The sequence below is a fragment of the Euwallacea fornicatus genome, chromosome 2 (genome assembly GCF_040115645.1).
Source record: "Euwallacea fornicatus isolate EFF26 chromosome 2, ASM4011564v1, whole genome shotgun sequence".
Taxonomy (NCBI): domain Eukaryota; kingdom Metazoa; phylum Arthropoda; class Insecta; order Coleoptera; family Curculionidae; genus Euwallacea; species Euwallacea fornicatus.
Window position 1 is genome coordinate 5,147,135 of NC_089542.1, and position 24,004 is coordinate 5,171,138.

The 24,004-nt window shown below is 39.8% G+C and overlaps 6 protein-coding genes across 12 annotated transcripts; 3 read left to right on the top strand and 3 right to left on the bottom strand.

Moving 5' to 3' along the window:
- Positions 1-294: 294 nt before the first annotated feature.
- Positions 295-4,444, top strand: LOC136347476 (PHAF1 protein CG7083). The gene is made up of 8 exons (XM_066297504.1): positions 295-515; positions 1,554-1,636; positions 1,694-1,821; positions 1,873-2,086; positions 2,136-2,510; positions 2,564-2,836; positions 2,890-3,011; positions 3,063-4,444. Exons 1-7 carry the CDS (start codon positions 452-454, stop codon positions 2,971-2,973), a joined length of 1,221 nt encoding a protein of 406 aa, XP_066153601.1. The 5' UTR covers positions 295-451; the 3' UTR covers positions 2,974-3,011; positions 3,063-4,444.
- On the bottom strand, positions 4,402-6,791 carry Mettl3 (methyltransferase like 3). 3 transcript variants are annotated; one of them, XM_066297251.1, is made up of 4 exons: positions 5,263-6,534; positions 5,093-5,209; positions 4,908-5,039; positions 4,402-4,795 (listed from the first exon to the last, which is right to left on the bottom strand). In XM_066297251.1, the coding sequence occupies exons 1-4, from the start codon at positions 6,302-6,304 to the stop codon at positions 4,452-4,454; spliced, it is 1,635 nt and encodes a 544-aa protein (XP_066153348.1). In that variant the 5' UTR covers positions 6,305-6,534; the 3' UTR covers positions 4,402-4,451. The 3 variants fall into 3 exon arrangements, with proteins under 3 accessions (XP_066153348.1, XP_066153354.1, XP_066153361.1); XM_066297257.1 differs by having other exon boundaries at positions 4,620-4,805; positions 4,869-5,039; positions 5,263-6,791; XM_066297264.1 differs by having other exon boundaries at positions 4,620-4,805; positions 5,263-6,790.
- Positions 6,792-7,053: 262 nt separating this feature from the next.
- Positions 7,054-8,455, top strand: LOC136347493 (zinc finger protein Paris-like). Its single transcript, XM_066297539.1, has 5 exons — positions 7,054-7,294; positions 7,355-7,511; positions 7,559-7,623; positions 7,674-7,897; positions 7,964-8,455. Exons 1-5 carry the CDS (start codon positions 7,157-7,159, stop codon positions 8,394-8,396), a joined length of 1,017 nt encoding a protein of 338 aa, XP_066153636.1. The 5' UTR covers positions 7,054-7,156; the 3' UTR covers positions 8,397-8,455.
- A 267-nt stretch (positions 8,456-8,722) lies between these two features.
- Positions 8,723-11,936, top strand: LOC136347484 (protein FAM110B). 2 transcript variants are annotated; one of them, XM_066297526.1, is made up of 7 exons: positions 8,723-8,922; positions 8,986-9,298; positions 9,464-9,642; positions 9,694-9,862; positions 9,923-10,119; positions 10,177-10,394; positions 10,454-11,936. In XM_066297526.1, the coding sequence occupies exons 2-7, from the start codon at positions 9,052-9,054 to the stop codon at positions 10,536-10,538; spliced, it is 1,095 nt and encodes a 364-aa protein (XP_066153623.1). In that variant the 5' UTR covers positions 8,723-8,922; positions 8,986-9,051; the 3' UTR covers positions 10,539-11,936. The 2 variants fall into 2 exon arrangements, with proteins under 2 accessions (XP_066153623.1, XP_066153613.1); XM_066297516.1 differs by having other exon boundaries at positions 8,724-8,922; positions 9,694-9,888; positions 9,934-10,119.
- An 86-nt stretch (positions 11,937-12,022) lies between these two features.
- Positions 12,023-18,663, bottom strand: LOC136347228 (bromodomain-containing protein 4-like). Of its 4 annotated transcripts, none has more exons than XM_066297020.1 (11): positions 18,155-18,663; positions 17,814-17,869; positions 17,443-17,627; positions 17,210-17,390; positions 16,232-16,356; positions 15,470-15,860; positions 15,031-15,230; positions 14,703-14,974; positions 14,308-14,467; positions 12,839-13,765; positions 12,023-12,696 (listed from the first exon to the last, which is right to left on the bottom strand). In XM_066297020.1, the coding sequence occupies exons 2-11, from the start codon at positions 17,860-17,862 to the stop codon at positions 12,475-12,477; spliced, it is 2,712 nt and encodes a 903-aa protein (XP_066153117.1). In that variant the 5' UTR covers positions 17,863-17,869; positions 18,155-18,663; the 3' UTR covers positions 12,023-12,474. The 4 variants fall into 4 exon arrangements, with proteins under 4 accessions (XP_066153117.1, XP_066153108.1, XP_066153134.1 ...); XM_066297011.1 differs by having other exon boundaries at positions 18,024-18,662; XM_066297037.1 differs by having other exon boundaries at positions 15,031-15,215; positions 18,024-18,660.
- Positions 18,664-21,366: 2,703 nt separating this feature from the next.
- Positions 21,367-23,990, bottom strand: LOC136347293 (probable tyrosyl-DNA phosphodiesterase). The gene is made up of 7 exons (XM_066297177.1): positions 23,337-23,990; positions 23,180-23,282; positions 22,784-23,017; positions 22,554-22,727; positions 21,897-22,466; positions 21,623-21,843; positions 21,367-21,562 (listed from the first exon to the last, which is right to left on the bottom strand). Exons 1-7 carry the CDS (start codon positions 23,812-23,814, stop codon positions 21,504-21,506), a joined length of 1,839 nt encoding a protein of 612 aa, XP_066153274.1. The 5' UTR covers positions 23,815-23,990; the 3' UTR covers positions 21,367-21,503.
- Positions 23,991-24,004: the final 14 nt, after the last annotated feature.

Here is a 24,004-nt window from a genome sequence, read left to right on the forward strand (position 1 = left end):
AACCTAATCTTTAATCCGTGCGCTGACGTTGATCTTTGACCTCACTTTATTAATCATTCACAATAATTACTATTATCTTATATTATTATTAAACCATTACTGAGCTAAACTCCCATATTCGTAATTTTCGACCTATATTCAAAATTCCCTCTGTAAACTACTCCCACCAATTACATTGGAGCGATGCGCCACTTGATTCTTTTGTTTTGATTACGAAACCAATCGATAGCCCTTCAGCTGATTTTCCGCCTTATGTCACCTAGCGATAGGAACGAGTATCGCTCCCATCCATGACAATCAGCTGTTATCCCTGTCAGTTCCATAATCAAAATGGCGCTATAAGTGTTTCGAGACAAAGGACTTTTGTGTTTTTTCGGTGATTTTTCGAGGAAGCTCAAGTGATTGTGAGGACGAGAGTGTGGAAAAGACAGCTCGGTTCCACGAAGAGAAGATGTTAACGCTGGAAGTTGTGCCAGAGCGTTCTTTAGGCTGTGAACAATGGGAGTTTATCCTAGGTGGGTACCCAAGCCCAACTGTCCAAATAATAATATGCGTTTTACTATTTATATTTGTTCTTGTTAATATAAACAAAGGGTGTTCAGTATTATTTCGCGGTAATTTTCAAGCAAATTACCCATTAATATTTCTTGATAGCGGCTTTGACCTTTGATTGAGGCGCAGTTTATTGGCACAGAGATATTTGGGGGTGAAAGACTTCTATGTAGCACTCTATTTACGGGTACATTTTTTAACTCGAAATTTCGCCAATTTTGTGCTAATATTCTTGATTTCCTAAGTGTTATAATCAACTTCAAAACTTTTTTAAAATTGCATACTATGCCTCTGAAATTGACAAATTTATAATAGGGGTTCAATGATGAGTAATGCAAGTAACTTCAGCTCTTATTCAGGTCAAATTGCTTGTTAAAAGAGATATTTTTAGAAAGGAACTGTGAGTAATTAAAAATGCATTAAATAGGCTGCTAAAATTAGAAATTTTAATATTTGTTTTGTAAATATATAAAATTAATAGGAGTTGATACATTCTAATTATGTAGATAGCAGAAAAAATGTATATGCTACCATACTGCATGATAAAAACCTGAGTTCTTAATTTAGCAAACTCTATTTCAAAAAATGTGCAGACCATTTCAAATTTTGAGAACATGTAGGTTTGAACATGAGCCATCACATAAAATCAGCTTCACTGGTAAATCTGTTCTTATTTAAAATTTCCAGCTGTTGTTTTGCAGTAGAAAATCAATTTTTAATTTATGAAACTCAAATTAAAAAAAATACCCACCTAAAGAGGATATAAAAGAATATTTTATAATCATGTAGAGTTAAATTTAGTTGGTCACTCATGACAAACTATACAGGTATACACGACCTTATTTAAGTGCTGGAGGTCTCTTTATTAGACATTGCTTAATAGAACTCCTACTGGAGATTATAAAGTAAAAATTTGATATATTGAAATCATGTAAAGTTGTGTCTGGTTAATCACCTCTGCAATTTTCTAAGGAGCATTAATATCATAACAATTGCCCTAGGAATGCACTTTTCTCAAGCAGTGGCCATCATCCAGGCCCAAATTGGCACCATTAAAGGAGTTCAGGTGCTGTACAATGAGGCAGTAAGCAGCCCATTTTATTACCCCTATAATCCAATCTTTAATAGCAATTTCCTTCAGAAACCCTTAGAAATAGACCTGGTAATCAATCTGCCTCAGGATGGTATTAGGTTGTTTTTTGACCCAGTTTCCCAGCGCCTCAAAATCATCCTCATCTACAATATGAAGTTAGTCAAACTGAAATACTGGTAAAATATTTATTATAGTATAAGCAAAGCTGCTATATGGGTTTCTTGTAGTGGTCTCACTTTTAATTCCCCTGAACTCCTGCCTTCAATTGAGCAAATTGAGCATTCTTTTGGGGCCACCCACCCAGGAGAGTACGATTCTGCAAAGCAGGTGTTCACTCTGAATTTCCGCGGCTTAAGCTTTTATTTCCCAGTGGACTCCAAATACCAAAAAGGCAGCACTCATAATTTGGCTTCTTTGCAGTTTCCACCTGGAAATAGCCCTGTGAGTTACAGCAGTTTTGGCAGTTTTGTCACATTTAAAAGGATCTTAGGTAGTTTCAAGGATGGCGATTTACTCGGGGTCCAGTGTAGATAACGCTGCGGCGCCTGAGCTACCACTTTCTTGTTACCAGGGCCAGTTATACCTAGAAAAAGCGGAGATAATCAGGGGAGACGGGCATACGCAGGGGATCAAACTGAAACTGCTCTCGGGCAATAATAACCGAATTATAGACTCTAGTATTTTGCATATTGAGCGGCAGATCTTGCTAGGGCAATCGGCTCAGGATATATCTACTGCTATTGGAGCACCTTCAAGGGTTTTCTACAAAAGCGAAGATAAGATGCGAATACATGCATCAAATGCGCAAAGAAGGGTTACCACCAATAGAAGCGACTATTTCTTCAATTACTTTACGTTGGGTTTGGTGAGTTTTCATCAATTATCGCAGGAAAGGAATAAGTTTTTTGCTCTTCTCAGGATGTGCTCTTCGATGCGCGATCGCATTTAGCCAAAAAATTCGTGCTCCACACCAATTACCCTGGACATTACAACTTCAATATGTACTTGAGGTGTGAGTTTGAGCTGCCTCTAGATGGAGCCACCATTAATGCCTACTCTAATTGGAGTGAGGTGTGCAAGAAGCTCACCCCAAGTGATAGGCCTGTGGTGCTCAACCGTGCCAGCTCCACCAACACCACCAACCCTTTCGGCAGCACACTCTGCTATGGTTATCAAGATATCATACTTGAGGTCGGTTTGGAGTGAAAACATTAATATTAAAGGTGATTTTCTTGGTGTGGTAGGTGATGCCCAATCACTATATTGCTTCTTTGAGTATGTATGGAGATGGAAAAGGTGTTCAGCCCCAGATGACCAGGCAGGCGTGACAGAGGCTCTCTGCCACATACCTCATTCTAGCGAACAGGTGAGTTGTGTTACCTTGAGTTTAGGGCTGGCTCGGTATGAGGATTTTCAGGTACTGGCAACCGAAGAATGAGCTCGCCTATTGACTATCTCTTTTCTTGAGTTTCTCTGCTGTGAGCCGGAGGTTGCAGTGAAAGTAATTGGTGAGGCAAAAAAACCATATAAAAATTACAAAACTCATAAAAGTCATAAAAAGTACGCTTATAAATATTTTATCTGTATTTTAATTAGTTTAAGGCAGGGATGCGTATTTGTGCCCGTTTAGTTGCATCTTTTTCCGGCTTAAATCTACTTAAATGAGGGTTTATTGGATTTTGCAGTTTGATTTAGTTTCAGCCCCCATGGTCATCTAACAAGTGTGTGAGAATCCCCAAAAGGGAGTTATAACTGTATTTATATTGAATTTGTAAGCCTCAGTTAAGGAATCTAAACTTTAACGTAGCTCGTCTTGTTAACTTATTATAAACTGATAGGCTAATCTGGTGTATAACCGAGGCTTGTGCCTGTATCTTTTCCTTTAAAGAAGGCAAGCAAAACCTCTTAGTTCATGTATATTGTTAAGTAGGTAAGTGTATGCATATTTTATAAGAAGGAAAAATGATAAAAACATATTCATATAATAATTAAGTAGGATTGAGTATTTTTTCAATGTGGATGAGTATTTCAGTGTCTTTCGCCTTTTTAACGGTTCTGTGAATCAGTATAATTGTTTTCTTTTGTTTAAGCGTATACAGGGTGTGTTAAAGGCTAAATTTGAAAGGTTCTGAAGTTGTTTCTTTTCTAAGGTAATTTATTGCTCATCTGCGTTATTTGTTGTGGTGACGGACGATTGTGCTGTTTAAAAGTACCCTCCGCCTGCATTTTTTTAAGTGTCCCTAGCATGGTTTGTTTTATTTCGGAGACAATTGCATGACTCATGTTAAGTAAAAATGGGTGCTTAAAGGGGATTTCCGTACTACCATTGCTTCCCCTCTCATTGAAAATAATAATCCCAAAACAATTCATGGAGAACCTAAAAGCAAAGAATTGCTTATGCTGTTTTCTTCAAAATTGGTAGTAAACCTTAATGCTCTGGGGTTGGTTAACATAGTTATAAAGTACTAAAAAAAGACTAAAGCCATATGTGGTGTTGTTTGAATACCCATCCTTACAACTTCAGTTGTGACCGGATGCATCTTACTACAACTAATAGTTTACTGAGACTTGTGATCCATTCTACGAAAATCCACTTTAACAAGTTCTATTTGAAATCCCTATTAAGCACTACAAAAATCTCCCAAAAACATCTTGATTGCTTGGTGATATCTTCGTTAGATCTCATGTACCTATTCATCTAAGTTTGTACATAACTTTAATTGAGTATATTGCAATCAACCATATTAAAAGGAAAATGAAATCAACATTGTTTAATAAATTTTTTAAAACTCTGTACAAGTATATTTTAATGGGCGCCGTCTGAAGGAGGTGCCATGCAGTTTCCCGTCGGATACCTCTTCTTGAAGCTCTCAATTAAATCTTGATCAAGCAGCCTTATTCCATCCACTTGGTTTCCCAGTGTAATCCAATTGGGTTGGATGTTGTGAGGACGTCCAAACAACTCGATTTTCCTAGTGCCTGGTGAGAGCCTTTCGATCATTCCGTAAATTTCGTCCGGTTTATGACTGGTTGCTCTGACTTCAGCTACAATGACGTCAGAGTCTAGACCGCGATTTAGGTCCTTTGGGGAGCCTTTCATACCCACTAAACAGTGTTCTTTACCATGGTTTAGCCAGTGACCAGTCCTCCCTGTAAGATTCTTTCAATGAGATGATTTAATTAAAGGCTAAAGTGGAATTGAGGAGTAGATCGTCAATATTACCAAAACACAGTAGTGATCTGTTCCTCAAGTAATACTGACCAGTACGGATAATGCGCTGTAGCTGATTGGTTTTCACCCAGATGATTTCATCCACCCGCTCATAACCCCAAAGTTTCAAACATTCTCTACCCAGCTCCATTGCTCTCCCAGTGACCCAGAGGAAAATCAAACCTAAACTTCTTTTTAGTCGCTAAAAAATTCCCACTTTAAGATGGGTAAATTACCCTCATCTTGCAGTTGTGGAATGCCTAACTGTCTCATTTCATCATCAGATAAGGTCCCATAAGGTAGTTCCATGTGAATATCCCAAGGAGGATCAGCCATGATTACAGCAAATTTTCCTTTATTTATTTTTTTATTTTTAAATCACTAGAAAACCAAAACAGTCACTTACCTAAAACAGTCATGTCCAAGAACCTCAAGTCACACTGAATCCACTGTGGAGGGTACAAGGTGGTACTTTCCACCCGACCTACAGCAGACACATTTGATAAATTCAAGTGATTGTCTTTGTTTTGTCCTGCTCGATCCACTTCGTAATGCACATACTTGCAAGTATCCATGTGAAAGCATGTGTTTAAGAAGGAGCAATCGCCCAGAGACTCGTCAGTGTGCTTTTGTATGATCTTCTTAAAGTGGAGTTTTTTACAGTCACTTATTGCATTCTTTTCACAGTCCCCCTTAGTGCCATGAGGGCAGAACTCCATTAATTGTTTCCCTCCTTGAGATTTAAATCTCTCAGTTAAAGAACGCTCTTTAGCTGTAGGTTTGCTCAGCAAATCTAGAATTTCTTCCCCAATTTTCTTTGTTTCTTTCTCCTTAGTTGAGGGCATTGCAAGGAGAGATAAAATGTCAGTTTTGCGCTCTTTTTTTTCCTTTTTGTTTTCCTCATTATTCTCTACATTAATCACAGTCTCTTCCCTTTTTCTTTTAGCAGTACTTGATGTTTTTATAGGCTTTAGTTCTTCAGTGAACTCTGCGATCATTGCATTAACCTTTGAAACTTCCACTGAATTAATGTCCAAAGTATTCAGCCCATCTTTAACAGAATCATTGACCACAATGAGTTTTTGAGTAGCAAACTTCTGGAGCAAATTGCACACTTGCTTATGAGAAGCATCTCGCTTTAAAGTAATTCTAATAGTATCTACTAAATCACTTGAAGAAATTGGCAACTGTAATGTTACATCAACAAGCTCTTTTAGCATCTCTCGCTCCAGTTCAGGATCCACTTTTATCAGATCTATTTTAGTAAAATTTGATTTGACATCATCCTTCGTGCTGGAAGGGCTAGAAACTTCGTTTGTGATCCCACCGGGACTGGATAAGTTGGAACCTAGTATGTCTCGACGTTCTTTTTTGCGTTTTTCCAGACGTTCTCTGAGACTATTACGTTTCCGCTGCACTGCCTGAATTTCCTCCCACGCGTCGGACATAGCGAACAGTTAATTAGGACCAATTTAGGGTGAAGTTGATTAAAAAAACTGTTTGAAAGGGAGAGTTTGTTTTGTTTACAATTCGTTATCAAGATTCTAACCTTACTTTGGGTCTATTATAGATATAAAAGAATAAGATGACGCTAAATACTTTTGTGATACATTATCCGCTTGAGAGCCGTCCACTCCGAGAACCCGCACTGACAAGTGACACTCACACCAGTGGGGGTGGAGGAGTGGCGATGGCAGAATTGAGAGTACTGGCCGGAAAAATACCAGTAGATTAGTAAAAGTGCAAAATAAAACAGTTTAGGTTTTTTCGTCGGGTTTGAATACCGGTCTTTTTCACGTGCTCGTTACATTACCCCGTTAGTAGCGAATGCGCGTTGTATTACCACTACATCCCCTTAGTATACACAAACTCTTATTAACCCGACACTTAAAAGATTACTTTTAAGTAAGAGAGGGGGCCTTCAGGATTTATTTAAATTGCTCTAAGTAGGCAATGTAAATAAATTACAAAAGTAAAATATGTCCCTTATTATTAAATACAAACTAGTCCTTTCCCAGTTCCCAACAGCAGGTAATCATGAAAATATATCCGACATTGGAAACACTACTTTTCGAGAAATACCTCTCGAATTGTTAATTTGAAAAAGCAAATGATACAAGTTTTGCTTACTCTATATACTCGAAATAATGCAACTCTGTAAACTTGCTACGAATTTAAATAAGAATGCTGCCATCTTATTTGCTTATATTTCTACCTGTCACTGTCAATAATATGAAAAACGTTCCAACAAACAAAACAAAAAAGAATTTCCACCAAAAATGTGAAAATTCAGCAGAAAAATGAACCAGTACCTGAACGCAAACATCAACGAGATATGCCGGATCTGCTTGGAGAAAAGCAGCAAGTTGACACCCATTTTCGACCCTATAAAACCGCCCCATTTCTCCGTTTTAATTATGTCTTGTGCCAACGTACAGGTTATTTTTGCCCTTCATTTCAAAACTTTTAGAAAATTTAATAACTTAAATTACGAATAGATTAGCGAAGGGGACGGTTTACCCTCCTGCGTGTGTCAGCGATGCATTTCCAAGCTTAATGTGGCCTTTCAATTCAAAATGGTGTGTGAAGCTTCGGATAGGAAACTGCAGGAATATTTGGAGATTATGCAAAGACAGGTCTTGGGCCTTAGCTCAGGTAAGTTAAAGCTTTCTCTTTATTGCTGCTTAATGTTTCAAGCATAGGTTCCAATGAGACTGGGGATACTGGAATCAGAGCAGATAACAATCAGGCAGAGTTGCATTGCCAGGTTAGTAGTATGTGGCTTGTATTAAGGTTTTTATATATAAAAAAGTGCAGGGGGATGAGCCAGAGGAAGCCCAGCTGTATTTACATGAAAATTTTATGGAAGATGAGAGTGCCATAATTAATAATAAAAGCTCTACACAAAAGAAAAGATGCCCATCAAGGACACCTCAATGCAACACTTGTAAGAAGATTTTCAAGACGAAATCTGGGCTTATACACCACATAAGAATTCATACAGGGGAACGACCTTATGTTTGCCACTTATGTCAGAAGCGGTAAAACCCAGAAACATCTTTAGTCTAACCTTCATTCTGCAGCATTAATATTGATATTAATCGCAGATTTGCCAATGGAGGGCACTTGCACACCCATATGAAAACCCACACTGGTGAAAAGAATCATATCTGTGCGGCCTGCAGCAAGGGTTTTGCTACCTCTCAACAACTCACCAAGCACACCATTGCTATACATACTTCAGAGCGCCCTTATGGCTGCACCTACTGTGCCAAACGGTTTGCCAGCTCGAGTAATCTCAACACCCACCTAAAGATCCACACTGGAGAAAAGAATTTTCATTGCGAGATTTGCGGCAAAATGTTTTCTACCAAGGGACAACTGCAGCAGCACATGGTGGTGCATACAGGAGAGCGGGCTTTTTTGTGCGAATATTGCTTTAAGAAGTTCGCCCAAAAAGCTCATTTAATGAGACATTTGAAGATTCATGATAGAAGTGAGGCGGATGTGAGGAGGGATGTCAATGAGAATGCGGGTTAGCATTTTTTGTAAGGCTGATTAAGGTTTAAGCTGAAGACAGTATATTATTTATTTAGAAATTAGTGTTTCATTAACTATAAAAAAAAATTGGAGAAATAAAAAATGCTTCTTATGCCTTGATAACGATTCACTAGCCTAAAAATTGCATATTTATTCACTAATGTGGTACTAAGTTGTTTTCGGACTATTTGTGATGACGTATCAGAAAACGGAGTATATTTATCAGTGATTCTTTTCCGAAAACGTCAAATTTAAATCTTTGCTCTTGTCTTTCACATATAGTTTTAATGGTGTCATCCTCTTTTGGGCGGGTTGACACGACATGTGGCGCATGCGTGACACGCAATCAGCTGTGAAATATAGAAATGGCCCCATGTCCAGTGTTATTGCGAAACTATTTTGCTTAAAATAATTATTTAATTAGTCCGGAATGCATCGTTTTCAATTAAATTCACTTCGGTTAGCATTCCACCAGTGAATGGGGCCCTACGGGCGACCCTAGCCCCTTGCCTTGCAAGGAAAAACCGTACGTCCTTTTATCTCTCCCTTGTGAAAGTGGTCATCATTTTTGTTATTGTCCATTTGTTAGATGTTATCGCCGTGTTGGACCAGTGAAAATTAAGGGAAAACAGTTAGTTGCACCGTATCTACAACGATGGGTACTATGATGTACCCTAGTCTGACAAAATCTCAGTCAATGAGAGCTAAACGGAAGTCTGCAGTTGAGTTGCTGGCGGAGAGCAAACCCTTTTATGTTAAGTCTGAGATTGTGAGGGATAACACACAACAACTACCCTCTAGGCCGCACTCCAACTTCGGGGGTTATGGAACTTACAACAGGAGCAAGAGTATTAATGTTTCAGCTAGCTATGTGTATAGCAAACCTACTAATTTTCCCCAGTGTAAGTTCTATAGATGTTTCTTTGTACTAGTTTTGGGGATAGTGAGTTTTGTTGTGATTATATATATGATTAATATTTAGTTCCAATCTCATTTATGGTGTTGGTGTGGTTAATGTCAATATAGAAATTTTATTAAACCGCTTAATGCATATATTGATCCTACAGACATGGCAGTTTCTCCATCGCGTTCCCTGCCCCCTTTAAGTCAACGCCGCTCAGCACATTTCCCTGCAGTGCCTGCTACACACCACGCACCTACTCCAATCAGCTCATCAGACCTTCTTCAGAACCGTCTGCGTCAATTGCTCATATGTGATAGCGCTGAGGAGCTGCGCGTCGATCAGGTACCGCATCTTGTATCCCTCTCTATGCACCACTCATTTGTCTCAATTAAGATGGCGCCTCTGAGCCCCCCTGCCGAGTACTCATCCCAGCGTTGCCACAAGAGTCTCCCAGATCTGCATTGTCGAGGCAGCGGCGGGGAGCCAAGTTCCAACAAAAGCAGCAACAAAAGCCTGTCGAACCGGGACAGTGGCGGATCAAGTGGGCATTACACCCAAAGAAGTGAGCCAGCACCGCCACCAAGACAAGTAAGTGTCTTATTGGCCTCTGACCATTCCTCAGGGCTTTTGCAGTTTTGCTCGCAGGACACCAGGCGCGACAGCGGCTCCTCGACGCAGCACAGCGGCGGCAGCTCGTACTATTGCTGTCAGGAGCAAGATTGCAGGGCGGTTCGTCAAGCCTATGCTCCTGCAGTAACTTCGTTCAAGCGTCAAAAGTGTTTGAGGTATAAGCGAGACCGACCAATTCTCAGATCCAAAGTGAGTCTGTGATATTTGTTTTAACTGGGTCATTCTTGCCGTAATTGGGAATTTTAGTCGGACATAAGCGACAGATATTGGCGCCCTCCAGAACCCCCCACGAGCCACTTGGAGCAGTTCTTTGAGCATTTAGGACTGACCACAGACAGTTACGAGGAGATGCTGAGCGGTAGTGGACAGTCCAGTGACAGCCCCGTGTTCTTTTCGGACGTGTCCACTGTGGATTCGTCTAAACAGGTGGATAGCATCGATTGTTGTCCGCAGCAGACGTACAGGTTGGTTTCAGCGTTAGTCAACTTCATAACGGCTACAAACAGTGTTTGTTATATTTTAGAAATAGCGAGCCTCCATCGATCGTGGAGCGTAACGCGCGCATAATCAAATGGCTGTGCAACTGCCGAAAGTTTCAGCTGACTTAAGTCGCTCGCATTCTATTGTATGGTACTTACCAATGATGCTCATTGACTGGATCGACTCTGGAGTGGTCCAGTGTTATGTGGAAAGGTCTCTCTCTTTACAGGGGACATTGAATTTGTCGAATATTCAGGGTAGAAACTGATTGTTGTTCGTTATGCTCGGTATATAGCTCAAATGTGTGTTGTAACTTAACAGTGGTATAAGTAAGGTGGCAGTTATCCTTTTGCCCTTTTTTGTTTTTTGTTTTTTTTGGCCTTTTTGGAGGTGCACATGTCCGCCATTTTAATGTTCTCACTTGTACCTTCAATTAGGCCTCTCCCAAGCTTTTAAAAATGGCACTTCCGCAGTATTTAAAATGCATTTAATTATAGTATGATAAAATATGTTTGTTTTCTAGTCGAATATTGACGAATTTGCGGGGAATTGCTCGAATTATTGCGTCACTAGCATATGCCAAAATTGTTGAAATTTTAGAAACCTTTTTGTGATAAAGTTCGTTTGCGGACCAGACATCCGATTGCCAAATTGTTTGTGTTTTAATGGCCCGATAAGTACAAAATTGGGTTCTTTGTTTCGCGGAAAAGAGGTCTAATCGAATCATTAGTTAGATTATACAAAAACTCCTTTCGAATATGGAGTATAAACTGTGTGGTTTGGGGCGCAGGAGATAGCTGATTTCATGGTGACGGAATGGCGGACGTTCAATTTTTTAAGGCGGTCGTTCTATAGTTCCATTTAACATATATTTTACAATGGAATGGCCGCTAGAAAGCAAATGCAAGTCGCCAAAGTGTTCTTCAAAGGAAGATGCATAAAGCCGATGGTTTTGTAACACTTGACTTACATTTTTCAGCACAATAATTGCTGGGGGAGGATGATCGGCAGCGATCATTATTTCCTTTCTTTGGCGATCATTCACTGAAACGTATATTTTTGCACAAAATGGCTCGGCAAGCAATATAACTGTCTCACTGCGCCTGGAGTTTGATATTGTTTTAATTTATATGTATTTTCTTCTAGTGTATGTGAAGTGTGATAAAAACGACATATAAGTAACTATATTAACGCCGATTATATAAGGTTCATGATGTCTTTTGAGTAATAAGTTTTCTAATATACTGCATAAGTCGCTGAAGATAAGATTACTAACAGTTCTTTCTAATAGACATTTAAGCAGATCACTGCAAGTCTTAAATCAAAAATTTCTTCTTAAGCGTCATCTATGAGTATGTCGGAGTTGACAGAAGATGACGCTCTTTCAATTTTTTTGTCTCCGCACTGTATCATCTAGTCTGTCAAAATCAAAAAGAAACTTCCGTTTTTAAGATATTTAGCTAGTAAGGGTTTCGAGTATGTTGTAAAGGATAATAATAATAAAATAATCATTATGCAGGCCGAAAGGCTGAATTTCACTCGTTTGCAGATGGTTTCCCTTCATGGCGATGAATACGGTGATAATCGTTGCCAAATACCATAAATAAAACAGTTTTATGGAAAAAATTACTTTATTATCACATGTGAGAGATATATTTAGTTATAATAGTCTATTTCTCTATTCCTAATTTTTGGATATATGTTCACAAAATCAAAACAAGGGCTTTTTAAGCCAGAAATTGCACATATCTGGGCAGAAGTAAAACGAAACTTAGTTTCTTTACATAACACTGATTTGTATGTCTGTGTACGCACTAACACCGTGTCTGTACGGATCTTAGAAAAAATATTCTTGCAGCGAAAACCGCCCTGCCCAAGTTGAGGCAGAGGCGGCTGATACGCAAATAGACAACTAAGACTTACTTAGGGAAAAAAATTGTAACGCCTTACGCACATAAAAAAAACTAGGAAATGGCCAAACATTTCCGAAGACATTCGTCCATTTGCTATCACTCCCTTTAGTGGAACGAAATCTCTTTGTAGTTAGATAATGATGCAAGATTCTTATTTTCGGATTTGCTGCGCGTTGGGATTGGTTGCATTGCTGGGCCTGGGGATGACGCGCGCCGGACCAAGAGACAACATCTGCGTCGCTCCCAGTGCCGCCACGTTACCGGGATTCTTCGCGCTGATTATAGGAAGCGCGTAGAGGCCGTCTGCGCCTGCTGCCGGCAGCGGGATGTAGTGATTAATGCCCAGTTGGCTCATTTTCTGCATCAAACCCGGCTGAAAGGTAGTTTGTGTAAATATCCATGTCACTTTGGGTCAACGTGGTAAAGAGAAATGCTTAATGTAGGCGCAACATCAATTTTCCAGATGTTCAATGTTCTGGTGTTGGACACTGTAAATGTTGACAGTCTTAACTTACCTGTTTAATATTGATGAGGGGGACACCGAGCTCGCATAAGCCGCTTGAAGTTTTGTGATAGGTTTGCCGGTGTTTGCTCAGGCCCATGGCGTTGGGATACTGCGCAGGACACAAATCGCACAGGTACGGCAATCCTGGTCTGTTTTTGTTGGCCGCGACATTGCCGCTACTTCCCGGCGTATCATTTGTCAAGTCAACGGTGGGTACTGAAGGTTCGCTGGACTTGGCCGCATTCTTAGCTACTATACTCACAGCTCCGTTCAAACTCAACGCGGAGCCTCCCACCGACTTCGTTGGAGATTCCTTCATCTTCCCAGGAGAAGTCACTGTAATTCCCCGACTGGCCAACACATTGGCCACAGCCTTCGCCTCAGATTTTTGTGGATTAGCGCTATTACACTTTTGCGACGGATTTTTCACCAGCGTGATCGAATCCGGAAGCTTCATTATGCTATTCTCCACCGATTCGGGTCCCCCCTGCACGCTCTCAATTTGTGGCAACCCCGTATTTTTGGGCTGCATACAAATCACATGACAATCGTCGTCGTCTTTGTCCGAGGGAGTAAGCACATCCACGCGCTTGCGTTTCGTTGGCAGCGCAGAGTTTCCGTGGTCCGGTCGCTTGATGGGCGATGCTTGGCGTACACTGTTCGGGATGCGTGGTCGGATCTGACCTGGCCCTCTCATTGGCTGTATTCCACCGACTCTTGGTCGCACAAGCGGAGCACGGGGGCGCATGCCCGGCGTCCGATTCATGATGGCAGGACGAGTTCCGCCGGGCATGCGGGGGCTGTTTTGTAGAGGCCCACGCGGGACGGGAGGTCTGTTGGTTGGTGGCATGGGCGGTCGGTAACCGCCTTGCATGTTGGGTTGTTGTTGGTGCATTTGATTGGGCGGTGGCATTGGTTGGCTTTGTGAGGATGGTACCTGGAGAGAAGAAAATCTGAAAATTCACAATTCATCCTATCACAATGAGTTCAATTTATGGCGAAATGGCGACTGTAAGTTTCTCTGCTACCAAAGGAGTAACAATTTTATTGAAATGAATTTTTACATTTTGCCGCAAAAATCTTTTTCTGATATTCTTGCCACTATCTTGTGAGATTTTAATTTAAGATAAAATGATGACTACAAGTTTGTTACCAAAGGTATGACATTTTTAAAAAAATATGAATTCTGATATTTCTCCTGATAAATTTATTTCAATTCGAATAACTTCCATTTTTGATGAAATGGCGAACATAAATAATTTCAACAAAGGTACAATATTTTGCCTTAAAATTACAATTTCTTTAGATGCTTGTTACGACCCCGTTTTTCTCACAAACAACCTGCTACTTCAACAAAAACACTTTCAGAAACTGAGTCAAAAATATTCGAAATATCAAAAAAATCTATTCTGTCTAATCTAATCTATTTCTATATACATATATATCTATTTACGAATTTATTTTGAGTATGGAACTTACCATGGCATTGGGCGGTTGCCCAGGTGGGGGACCCATCTGTGGTGGAGGCGGCTGCATCTGTCCGATTTGAGGAGGAGGCGGCGGCATGTGCGGCCTGGGAGGGTGTTGCGGTGCAAACCCAGGGGCGGGCGGGTATGGGTTGTATATGGGATTCGGCGGCCTGAAACAAATCTTGTAATCAGATGTTTTGAGGTAATAATGCAACCATATCAGAAAATTTTTAAAATAAGCCAACATTTTAAAATTTATAAACAAAAATACAAATATTTTTGTTTCTGTGTAGAGTTAAGTTTTTATGTTTGGAAATTATTCTGCTATTACATGGGACTATTTTCGTTCTTTTTCATTGCGATCCTGAACAAAAATGACAAACATCTCGTAAATAATCTGCTTACTGATAAGGATATGGTTGATGCATAGGTGGTTGTCCCGGATGCGGTGGGTAGTGATGAGGCGGATACATGGGCTGCGGCTGCGCATATGGCTGTTGTGGTTGCGCCGGAAACTGTTGAATATTGATCAGCACATTCTGTTGATGCATTCCTTGTTGCCCGCTTGGTCCAGGATTCAATCGAGACACCTGCTGCGCAAGCGCCTGCATCGGCAACCCCGTTAGGCTGTCTAGGGGGCTGCTGGTCGCCACCGTGGTGGTGGAATTGTAGAGTTGCTAAACTCATATTGAATTGCAACACTGCACAGTAACATAATGTTAACCGTGCTCACCATAGCACCTCTGTTGCGCTCGCTGAAAGAGTCCAGCGAAATAAATTCGTTATCGCTGCTAGACGAGTAGCCCAAATCCTTGTTTTGGTCATTGTTAAAGATGGATAGAAGATTGTCGCTATCTGGCAACTTTAAGGGGTCATCGATGGAGGGGGTGTTCCACACTGGGGGACCACTGCTGCCACCTGGAAAAAAGGGGTCTGTGCAGGAACAGCCAACAACAAACCCATGTATTACACCCAGCAATAAACCCTATTTAATACCTCTGGCGGGTAAAATACGAGGCAAAGAAAGCGAGCAAATATAAGCTCTGACGTATGGCGTCATGATTGTTTCGCTCGCGTTTTTTACGCTTCGCAGCGCCTTCATCGGTAGTATAATAATTTTAGTTCCTAATAAAAAGCTCTGGTGCTACACTCCAACTTTAATTGACACATACTCAAATTGGGATCCCCTGTCGGATTGTCATCTGTGATCTCTGTGACGGTACACCCCTGGGGTTCCGGATCTTTGAACAGCCCCGTGGTTTTGATCTTGATCTTGGGGTACTCGGTGGGCGGTGACTGTTCCGGGGGCGGGGTGGGCTCCGCCTCCGCGATATTGCTGTAGGCGGGGGAGGCAGCGAGGCTGCCGCTGCGCGCCGAAATGCCAGCCGTGGTTCCGCCTTCAGTGCTTGAGCTCGTCCTCGAAAGGTTGTCCTTGGAACTATCCGCCGTTTGTTCGGAGGAGTTTTCGAACGAAATGGGCGAGTCGATGTCAGCCAGGAAGGCACCCCCAATCACCTCCGCGAGGTTGGGGGAGAAATTCGCGTCTGTGCGGTCGTCGGTGACCTGCGACAAGGGTTAAAGTTGAACCTAAGAATGTGTAGTTTCTGGTGAATTTATACAGGAATTATTCGACATACAGAAATCATTCTTTATGAAGAAACCGGCAGTGAATTAGTGTATTTAGATAGAGGAATATTCAATTATGCAAGAAAATAGGAAGAGAAACCGTGTTTTAAACTAAAAATGGGCACTTTCCTTAGTTGCCTGTACTTGACACATTGAGCAATATTATAATCGAATAAAAGCACATATGCACCAGAAATCAGCAGATTTTCGGGCCTCGAATTGAATAAACTTCTTTATGCAAAATTGCATAAATGGCATGTGATTCCATTTCTGCGATATAATAACTAACAATGTTGGAATGGACTCACCCCTGGATCTGAAGAATGCGAAGATTCCGGTAACGAAATATCTTCTGAGACTTCTTCAGGACCTCCAAGATGTCTGAACGGATCTTGATTTTCCACGTCGCTTTGACCTGTTTGCTCGTCAAAATCTAAGGTACGAAAGAGCATTAATAATTCGTTAATATGGATACAAGCATTTTGTGTTATTTCGAAGAGAATTTGGGAAAAAAAGGATTAAAAATGCAATTTTTTTTACCTCTCATAATTATAATCAGCGATCACAAAACTGTCATTTTGTAATTTGTTTGACACTTACCACATGGATTCGAAGACGACGAAATATTTCGCCAGTGCCCTTTATGTACTACTTATAAGTTTTAAAAATCATTCAAAATTAAAAAAAAATTGCAACATCTTTAAAAAATATTATTTTTTTAAAAAATGGACAAATTTGCAAAATGCGTAAGTTTTAAAAATTGACGAAATTTCTCAGTGCTCTACTTACTCTCAAAGACACCCAAGGTAACCCAAGCTAAAAATTCGACATTGTCATATTTGACATTTATTTGACATGCGTTAAAATAACTTTAAAATAAAAATTTCCAAACATCTTTAGAGATTTTATATCTACACACAAAGGTACCTTAATTAGCATACTTAAAAATTTTAATTGTCATTTTTGACATATGTTTGACATGTAAAAAAATTGGTCTTGTATGTAGACTTTGGAATGTTCATAGAGCGTTCTACTTATTCTTACACCCGGCAAACTACCCTAAATCAAAAACTTAACATTACCATTTTTGACATTTATGTGACATGCCAGAAATTATAAATCTATTGGGAGTTTCGGATGTCCGGAGAAAACTTTCTTTACTCTCAAATGTGCTAGAACGAACCAAAAACAAAAACTTAAAACTAAGTCTTTTGACATTTGTTTGACAAGTGTAAAAATAACTTTAGAAATTTTTATACGTCCTGAGTAACGAGTGCTTTACTTACTCTCAAAGGAACCGTCCTGGAACTCGTCAAAATCTGTACGACCTTCGTAAAACTCTGACTCAGCGGTGATGTGCTCGTCCTCCCTCGGAACCTCGTCCAGGCTGTCGGACCTGCAACCCGGTTCCGAGGTCGAAGGAGATGGCACGGGGGACACTATTTCGAAATTGTTCCCGCAACGGTTCTGGAATTTTCTCTTATTGAATCTGCGTCAATGTATGAAGGAAAAGGGGTACCTTAAGGGTGATCCTCAAGGGCGGGTTAGGCACCTGAACCCTGTCCAGTATCAGATAGGGCTGTTGCACGTGATGCAACAGGTGGTTATACAGATAATTTTTGTTTAAAAAACTAACGTCACAATCTACACAACGCAGACCATTTTTCAGGGCTGCTAGGGGTTGGTCGTCGTCCGATTCCGAGTCTAAAACAAGAGAGAGAGGGATGAGGGCCACTGTTGGAATCTCTAACGATATTGGTCTCTACGCCGCTGGCAAAACAGGCTTAAATAAACTACGCCGCTGCACGCATTCCATAGGATAATTCCAAAAACAATTCCGCGTTCCACAGTAGCTAACAATGACAATCATGCAGAAATGCCAAAACGTACCGTTGCAATGTGAGTCCCGTACGTTCTCCTCGGCCCTCTCGCATATCATCTTACTCCTAGAAACACAAAATCAAATTAAAACCCCAATAGCGCACATGCCGGCAAAGGGTACGTCCGAGTCGGCTACATGTCATGCAAGCTACATTTTACCGTCGATATCGAACGGGACCTGCGCAACAACACCCAAAACCAACTACAAAATCCACTCACTTGCATGGCTAATTACTAGCCTTAAGGATGAATGGTATGTAGCGCGCTTGTCAACCGATTAACCGCTATCATCTATTGCGCAATTGTCGTTTGTTGTGCAATCAAAACAAAAACAAAAGGCCGATAATTACCGATTGGGAAAAACAAGGGAACGTCGCCTACGACGAAAACGTAGCCCCGCCGAGTGCACACTGAACTACAGTGAAAACACGGCCGACTACGATGTGAAACCGCTCGCTCGCGGGGTTAGAGGGGTCCTTAAACGGTTGCCGGCGCAAGCGAAACAGCCGAACCATCTTAAAACCGTCGGCCTTTGTTCGGAAAGCCCGCTTAGCAACAGCGGGACGCGGCGCACAGAGGGAGGGCCCTCCTTCACCATCAGCAGGCCTCACCCTCTCTCTCGCTCAAACTGTTCGTCGTCGTGCCGGCTTAATGGCCTTGAATTCATTAAACCGAGTCGCCTCCATGGCCTTTTGTTCCCACCTCCATCACGGCAAATCGTCAATAAAACGTTTCGCCGTTTATTACAACATTTACGCAACCGTCTTACGGCCCAAACCGAGCCGATCAGGTAGAACGTGCAGAACAAACAGTCTCGGATCAAGGCCCGATAAGGCAACAGCGCAGCGTCCGCAATAAAACAAGCGAGCATCGAGTTAAAAAGGTTAAAAAGGGTTATTATCTTTATCGCTATTCGACTGTCTGTGAGGCAGCGGAAATAAGTTATCGAGCGTGTCGCATGGCCTGCTGCGTCAGCGGCTGCTTTCACGGGGCGTGGGGGGCCACTCGCTTGTCCTCGTTGCTGGTGCGGCGCAGCCTTAGCTCCGTCTCACTCTCGACCCAAATAACGCGCAAACAAAGGAATGCTGTCGATGTAGCGTTTTTATTTTGCATAATGCACGGAGTGGGGGTTTTATTGCCGGTTCAGCAGGCGAGGGTTTTCATTTTATTAGTCCTGTGGCCTCTCTCTCTCTCTCTCTCTCTCTCTCTCTCTCTCTCTCTCTCTCTTTCCCTCTTTCTCGTCTCGATTATAGCCTTGGCTTGATCGCCTTTGCTCGAGGCGTGAGGAATTATTGAATTCCATGGGGTTTTATAAGCCTGTTGCTGGTTGTTTTTTACGAATGTTTGTTCTCTTCAGCATTTCAGGTAGAAATGTTGAGCCCCATTTATTGCTACTTAAATAGGAAGACCTTAAATGCTTCTTTATAGATATACAGACAGACCGTAGATAATCTTGTCTCTTAAACGATAAAACGTTGTAGCACCGCCGTGTCAAGGCTGTTTCTCTCCATTACCGTTTCAAGCAATTGTTCATAAACATCAACTACAGGGTTTTTATACCATGAAACGCTGTAGTATTATCCTTTGAACGTAATGCACGCGTTCAGCAGCGCAGCGTTAGTTTTTAAAGCTTTTATGAATACGCTCATAATTTTAATAAAAGCAAAGCCAATAGTAAGACTATTGCAACGGTCTTGTCTAGTAAAGCCTGCCTTCACTCACACATATTTTTCAAAAATTTTAATACCTTAGTCAGATGATGCGATGTAGCTATAAAAAAATATGTTTGGTTAGGGTTGGGCGCCTATATATTCAGGAAAAAATATTACTCTTAGGGTTTATTTCAGTTAAAACTACCTTCAATTTTCATCTGGAAGCCCCTCATCTTCATTATTTGTGCAACTTGATACTTGTCAGGGTTCCCTTGATAAAGGCTTTCTTTGCGAAGTGGATTTGCCAAAGAAACTAGACGTGTGTGATGAATATCAGGTAATAGAAGATGAGGGGTAAGTATTGGAAGCCTTACGTTTATCTCCTATATTTCTGTATCGTGAAGTTAAAAACTGCATTATTTTAGTCGCCTGACGTGTTCACTGTCACCTATTAGTCTAAATTCAGCTGCCACATGAAAAAATTTATTATTTTATGTTATCTGCCTAAAACCTGAAAGATTTAAGGGTTTATTATTGTTTAAATTAAGCAGTACAATTTAATTTAAAGGAATTATATTCTCTTTAATAGGGCTGATTAAGGCTGTTAAGACGACTCTATACTGTTGCCAATTTAATCCATTCAAGATGACCTGGTCAAAGTGTAAGGGGCAAAATGATTCAAAATTTAGTCAATATTTGCATGCATCAAATAATATTATCTTAAACTTATGAAAAGAATTATCAGAAAAAGTGTCACCATGCATTCTTGATTAAGCATAGATCTATTTAAAAAAAAGTTATTTCTTTTAAGTAACACCAGAAAAATAAAAAGAATTTTGTAGGCATATATAGGCAAAGCGTATGGAAACAAAAGGTCAATTAAGGGATCAAATATTTTAAAGATCTTACCTGAGATAAAAATTTTTAAATTGTAAAGGCACTTTACTTCTTCCATTGATTTTTGTAAGTATGTAAATAATATCTCCAAATTGGAATATAGGTTTAGACCAAGTTCGAATAAATATATTTTAAATTATCAGAACATTTAAGAATACACTATATCTCCACATCAAAGTTACTTCTGTTGGAGGTTTCTCCCATTCTCTTGCCATAATGTGATTTTCCACTGACTTAATAAGTAACTAAAATTAGTGACTTAACCTGCCCAAACCCAATTTATATTTTGTAAAAATGTTTTTTTCATTAAGTAAATGCTAAATTGTTTACCTTATATCGTCTTTTGCTTGAGTTAGCATTTTTTCATATTTCTCTTAAAAGAATAAAAGGGATTTTTCCAAAAATTAGATCGCACGTCAAGTGATATGATTTTTTTTAACACCTGACAAAGATATTAGGGTTCATTATAAAATGTATGTAACTTTTTTACTTTTTTTTATTTCTTTCTTTTGTATGATTTGGTGAACTAAAAGAAGGAAGTAACCTAAACTACACTTGTTAAAGAGTGAGGAATATGCTGAAAATTGTTCAAAGAGCCCAAATTTCTGTCAGTTTTATTCTAGTAAGCATAATTTGATTACAAAATTTAGATTAGAGCTTATAAATTGTGAATTTTCAGTAAAATTTGGGCCCGAATTAGACTCCTACGTTGATGGACCGTTTTCAATAAATCTTTGATATTTCAAAGGTGCATTAACAGCGAAATTAAAATCTTATTGACATACCTACGAAATTATTTTCAGACCAACATTGGCGGATAAAATGAGAATACCAGCTGAGCAGTCCACTTCAAAACCGCAAACGAACTTATCAGTTGATTCCACTTTTCACTATTCGCCATTTCAAAAGTCAGCTTGCGTTTTTTGTGGAAAAAAATATTAGCGATCTCGAGATCACTAGAGACGAGATTTACCTGACTGCAGCTCAAACAAACAAATACAAGACAACATAAATACATGAATTCTTATATATTCGAGGATTAAACAAATAGATATTATATATACATATTTATAGATATAAATATATATATACACATATATAAACTAGAAACAAAGTGACCTCATAATGGACCTCCTTTCTGTTTGCAGTGTTACTCTTGTCCCCACCCTTGAACAACTCCGTAACTACTCCTCGGCGATCTTCCAAACCCTATAAAAATTAATGCAACATTATCTTTACTACGCGCAATACTCATTAGTTTAACTTTACCCCGTCTCTCACGAGCTTCATGTCGTTTAGGTGGAGGTAACGGCAGCCCCACCTTTACCGCCATATCCTCCCAGCAGTAGGGTTCATCTTCAGAACTGTAGGGAGTCAAGGGTAAATCAAACATCATAGGGAAAGCTTTTAAATTTGCGTTATTGGTGCACGGCATGAAGTACTTTTCCTTGAAGAATTTGGGCAGGAATAGAATTCCCACTTCATAGGATCTGTATAATTTTAAGTAAGTGCCATTGCTAAGCAAGGATTTTGTTTTTTGGACCTGATATAAGTGCGACCGCTGTCGCGTTTGGGCCTTCCCCAGCCAGACCCAGATAAGTTGGAGGTAGTAATTAAATAAAATGCCATTTTATCCCAGTCCGGGGAGATTCTAAAGTAGCATTTTGAATAAGGCATAGCACGGCTTCGTAAAGTCGCTTCAGCCTTCCATTGACACATATATTGCTCTGTCCATCTCTGCTGTTCTTTCAAGCATTTTTCATATTGTCCACATATGCCGCTGTAGTGTCCTAAATACCCCTTAAAACAGTTTTCCATTGTGGGGAAAACAATATTAAATTTAACTGAAGGCGCTGTTCCTTCAGCAGGATTATAGTTATTATTTTGGTTACTACTCAATGCTTTGAGCAGATATGAAGTCAACCACAATTTAGGCCCAACAATACCAAGTAGTCCTAATGAAGCACTTTGAGCCACAATCCTCCAGCAATCATGCTCACTTTGGGGGGCTGGGATTGAGCAATGGTTGCCTAGTGTGTAACCCACTGTGTGAACCATGCAGCAATTTGGAGATAAGTGATGAGAGCTTGGTGTATTAAATACCAAAACCACCCTTAAAATTGTGGTATTATGCAACAAAATGACAGTTTAAAATATGTTTGAGATAAATTGTGAGTCTTGCTCTAAATTTTGATCTTACTTAATTTCAGTGAAATCACAAGCAGTCACTCGGTCCAACCAGACTTGTATGTTGATGGGTTTTTTATATGTTTTGAGATAATGCAAAAGGGATGCTTTAAATCCTGTAGGTGACTCTCCCTTCGTTTTAGAGCTGTCATTTGGCAGTGGGCAGCATTTGGGGCTTACCCATACCCTTATAATTCAGGCATATGCAAATACTGTTTAAAATCAAATGTTAATAAAACCTACTGATTGTTGTACAGATCCCAATCAGCTCCCAATAAATTAGCAGTGCCTACAACAACCCTCAAAGACTCATCTTTATAAAAGAAAATTGATAAGTTGGAATGATGATTTCCCAGGCCATCCTTTGTTGTTACAGGCACATAGTGAGATTTAATGTTGGGATAAAGCTCCTGCATTGTAGTGTCTTTCGGCCAGGGAAAATCTGCATAACCATGTAAAATTGTCATTGGGAGCTTACTATATCAAAAAAAAAATTTTTTTATTTAGCAGTTTCATGTAGTTTTTTTAAATGAACAACTTTGAATTAATGTAACAAAAGGCCTGCTTCTTAAAGGGAGATAAATATATCTTTTGGCAGCCATTTTGCAGCATATGTGAATTTAGAAATATTGGACTTACTGCAGCTTTCTTGTTGCATAATTACTCAGCAACCACAATATTTTAACCATATAAGTTATATGTAGAGACTCCTTTAGCTTTCCAAGACTTGGACATAACAAATCTACATGCAACAATCATTAGATTTATTACTCTTTTATATCACATCTATGCTTACCTGTATAAGCAATTGAATACAGCTGTTCCTTAGTTTTTGGAGAGTGCTTCAGAGCATTAAAAAAGATATTATAAGGAGCTGCATCTTTAAGTTTTAAACTCATTGTGTCAATATCAGCCTCATTACCATAGACCTCACTATCCCAAATCTCTGTGCTCACAAGTTTGAAGTATTCATCAAAATTCAATAATACTATAATTCTTTTACTATCAAAGGTCTCAGCAAGTACAGGTTCTAATTGAGGAGGTAACAGCTTTCCTTGGTCAAGAGTTGCAAAATTCTGTATACGTTCCAAATGGTCATTTAGCAGCCCATCTAACTGGTTCATTTGTAGACCATTTCTGAAAAGGTAGATTAATTTGATCTTATCCGGTTCAGTAAGTTTGGAAACAATTGGGGCAAATTTGGGGTCAGTGGAGTCAAATGGAAAGGATAGTGACTCAGTTAAATCGATGGAAGATGGTTCAGGGTTCGTCATGGTCGTAATTAATTTTGAGAAATTTCTCGCTTTATGCTCCAAGCACAGATATCAGAAGTTTCACGCAAACATAACCTTTTTTTTAACAAAGAGTAATGTAAGTAGTTTCTTAAACACATTACTTTCAGTGTTGTCATTCATTAAGAAAATATCAATAAAACGGTTGTGTTGTGTAGTGCTTTATTAATAA

Bases quoted from the DNA above. Each gene is read 5' to 3' on its own strand.
- LOC136347228 (XM_066297020.1), bottom strand. From the start codon at position 17,862: ATGATATGCGAGAGGGCCGAGGAGAACGTACGGGACTCACATTGCAAC. The intron at 17,628-17,813 runs GTACGTTTTGGC...CTCTTGTTTTAG, and splicing joins ACGGGACTCACATTGCAACG to ACTCGGAATCGGACGACGAC. The intron at 17,391-17,442 runs GTACCCCTTTTC...AGAAAATTCCAG, and splicing joins CCTTGAGGATCACCCTTAAG to AACCGTTGCGGGAACAATTT.
- Mettl3 (XM_066297251.1), bottom strand. From the start codon at position 6,304: ATGTCCGACGCGTGGGAGGAAATTCAGGCAGTGCAGCGGAAACGTAAT. The intron at 5,210-5,262 runs GTAAGTGACTGT...AAATAAATAAAG, and splicing joins CTTGGACATGACTGTTTTAG to GAAAATTTGCTGTAATCATG. The intron at 5,040-5,092 runs GTAATTTACCCA...AAAGAAGTTTAG, and splicing joins TCCACAACTGCAAGATGAGG to GTTTGATTTTCCTCTGGGTC.
- LOC136347293 (XM_066297177.1), bottom strand. From the start codon at position 23,814: ATGACGAACCCTGAACCATCTTCCATCGATTTAACTGAGTCACTATCC. The intron at 22,467-22,553 runs GTAAGATCAAAA...CACAATTTTAAG, and splicing joins TGTGATTTCACTGAAATTAA to GGTGGTTTTGGTATTTAATA. The intron at 21,844-21,896 runs GTCCAAAAAACA...AAAATTATACAG, and splicing joins AGCGGTCGCACTTATATCAG to ATCCTATGAAGTGGGAATTC.
- LOC136347493 (XM_066297539.1), top strand. From the start codon at position 7,157: ATGAACCAGTACCTGAACGCAAACATCAACGAGATATGCCGGATCTGC. The intron at 7,295-7,354 runs GTTATTTTTGCC...AATTACGAATAG, and splicing joins TGTCTTGTGCCAACGTACAG to ATTAGCGAAGGGGACGGTTT. The intron at 7,624-7,673 runs GTTAGTAGTATG...AAAAAAGTGCAG, and splicing joins AGGCAGAGTTGCATTGCCAG to GGGGATGAGCCAGAGGAAGC.
- LOC136347484 (XM_066297516.1), top strand. From the start codon at position 9,052: ATGGGTACTATGATGTACCCTAGTCTGACAAAATCTCAGTCAATGAGA. The intron at 9,889-9,933 runs GTAAGTGTCTTA...GGGCTTTTGCAG, and splicing joins CAGCACCGCCACCAAGACAA to TTTTGCTCGCAGGACACCAG. The intron at 10,395-10,453 runs GTTGGTTTCAGC...GTTATATTTTAG, and splicing joins TGTCCGCAGCAGACGTACAG to AAATAGCGAGCCTCCATCGA.
- LOC136347476 (XM_066297504.1), top strand. From the start codon at position 452: ATGTTAACGCTGGAAGTTGTGCCAGAGCGTTCTTTAGGCTGTGAACAA. The intron at 516-1,553 runs GTGGGTACCCAA...CAATTGCCCTAG, and splicing joins ACAATGGGAGTTTATCCTAG to GAATGCACTTTTCTCAAGCA. The intron at 2,837-2,889 runs GTCGGTTTGGAG...TTGGTGTGGTAG, and splicing joins ATCAAGATATCATACTTGAG to GTGATGCCCAATCACTATAT.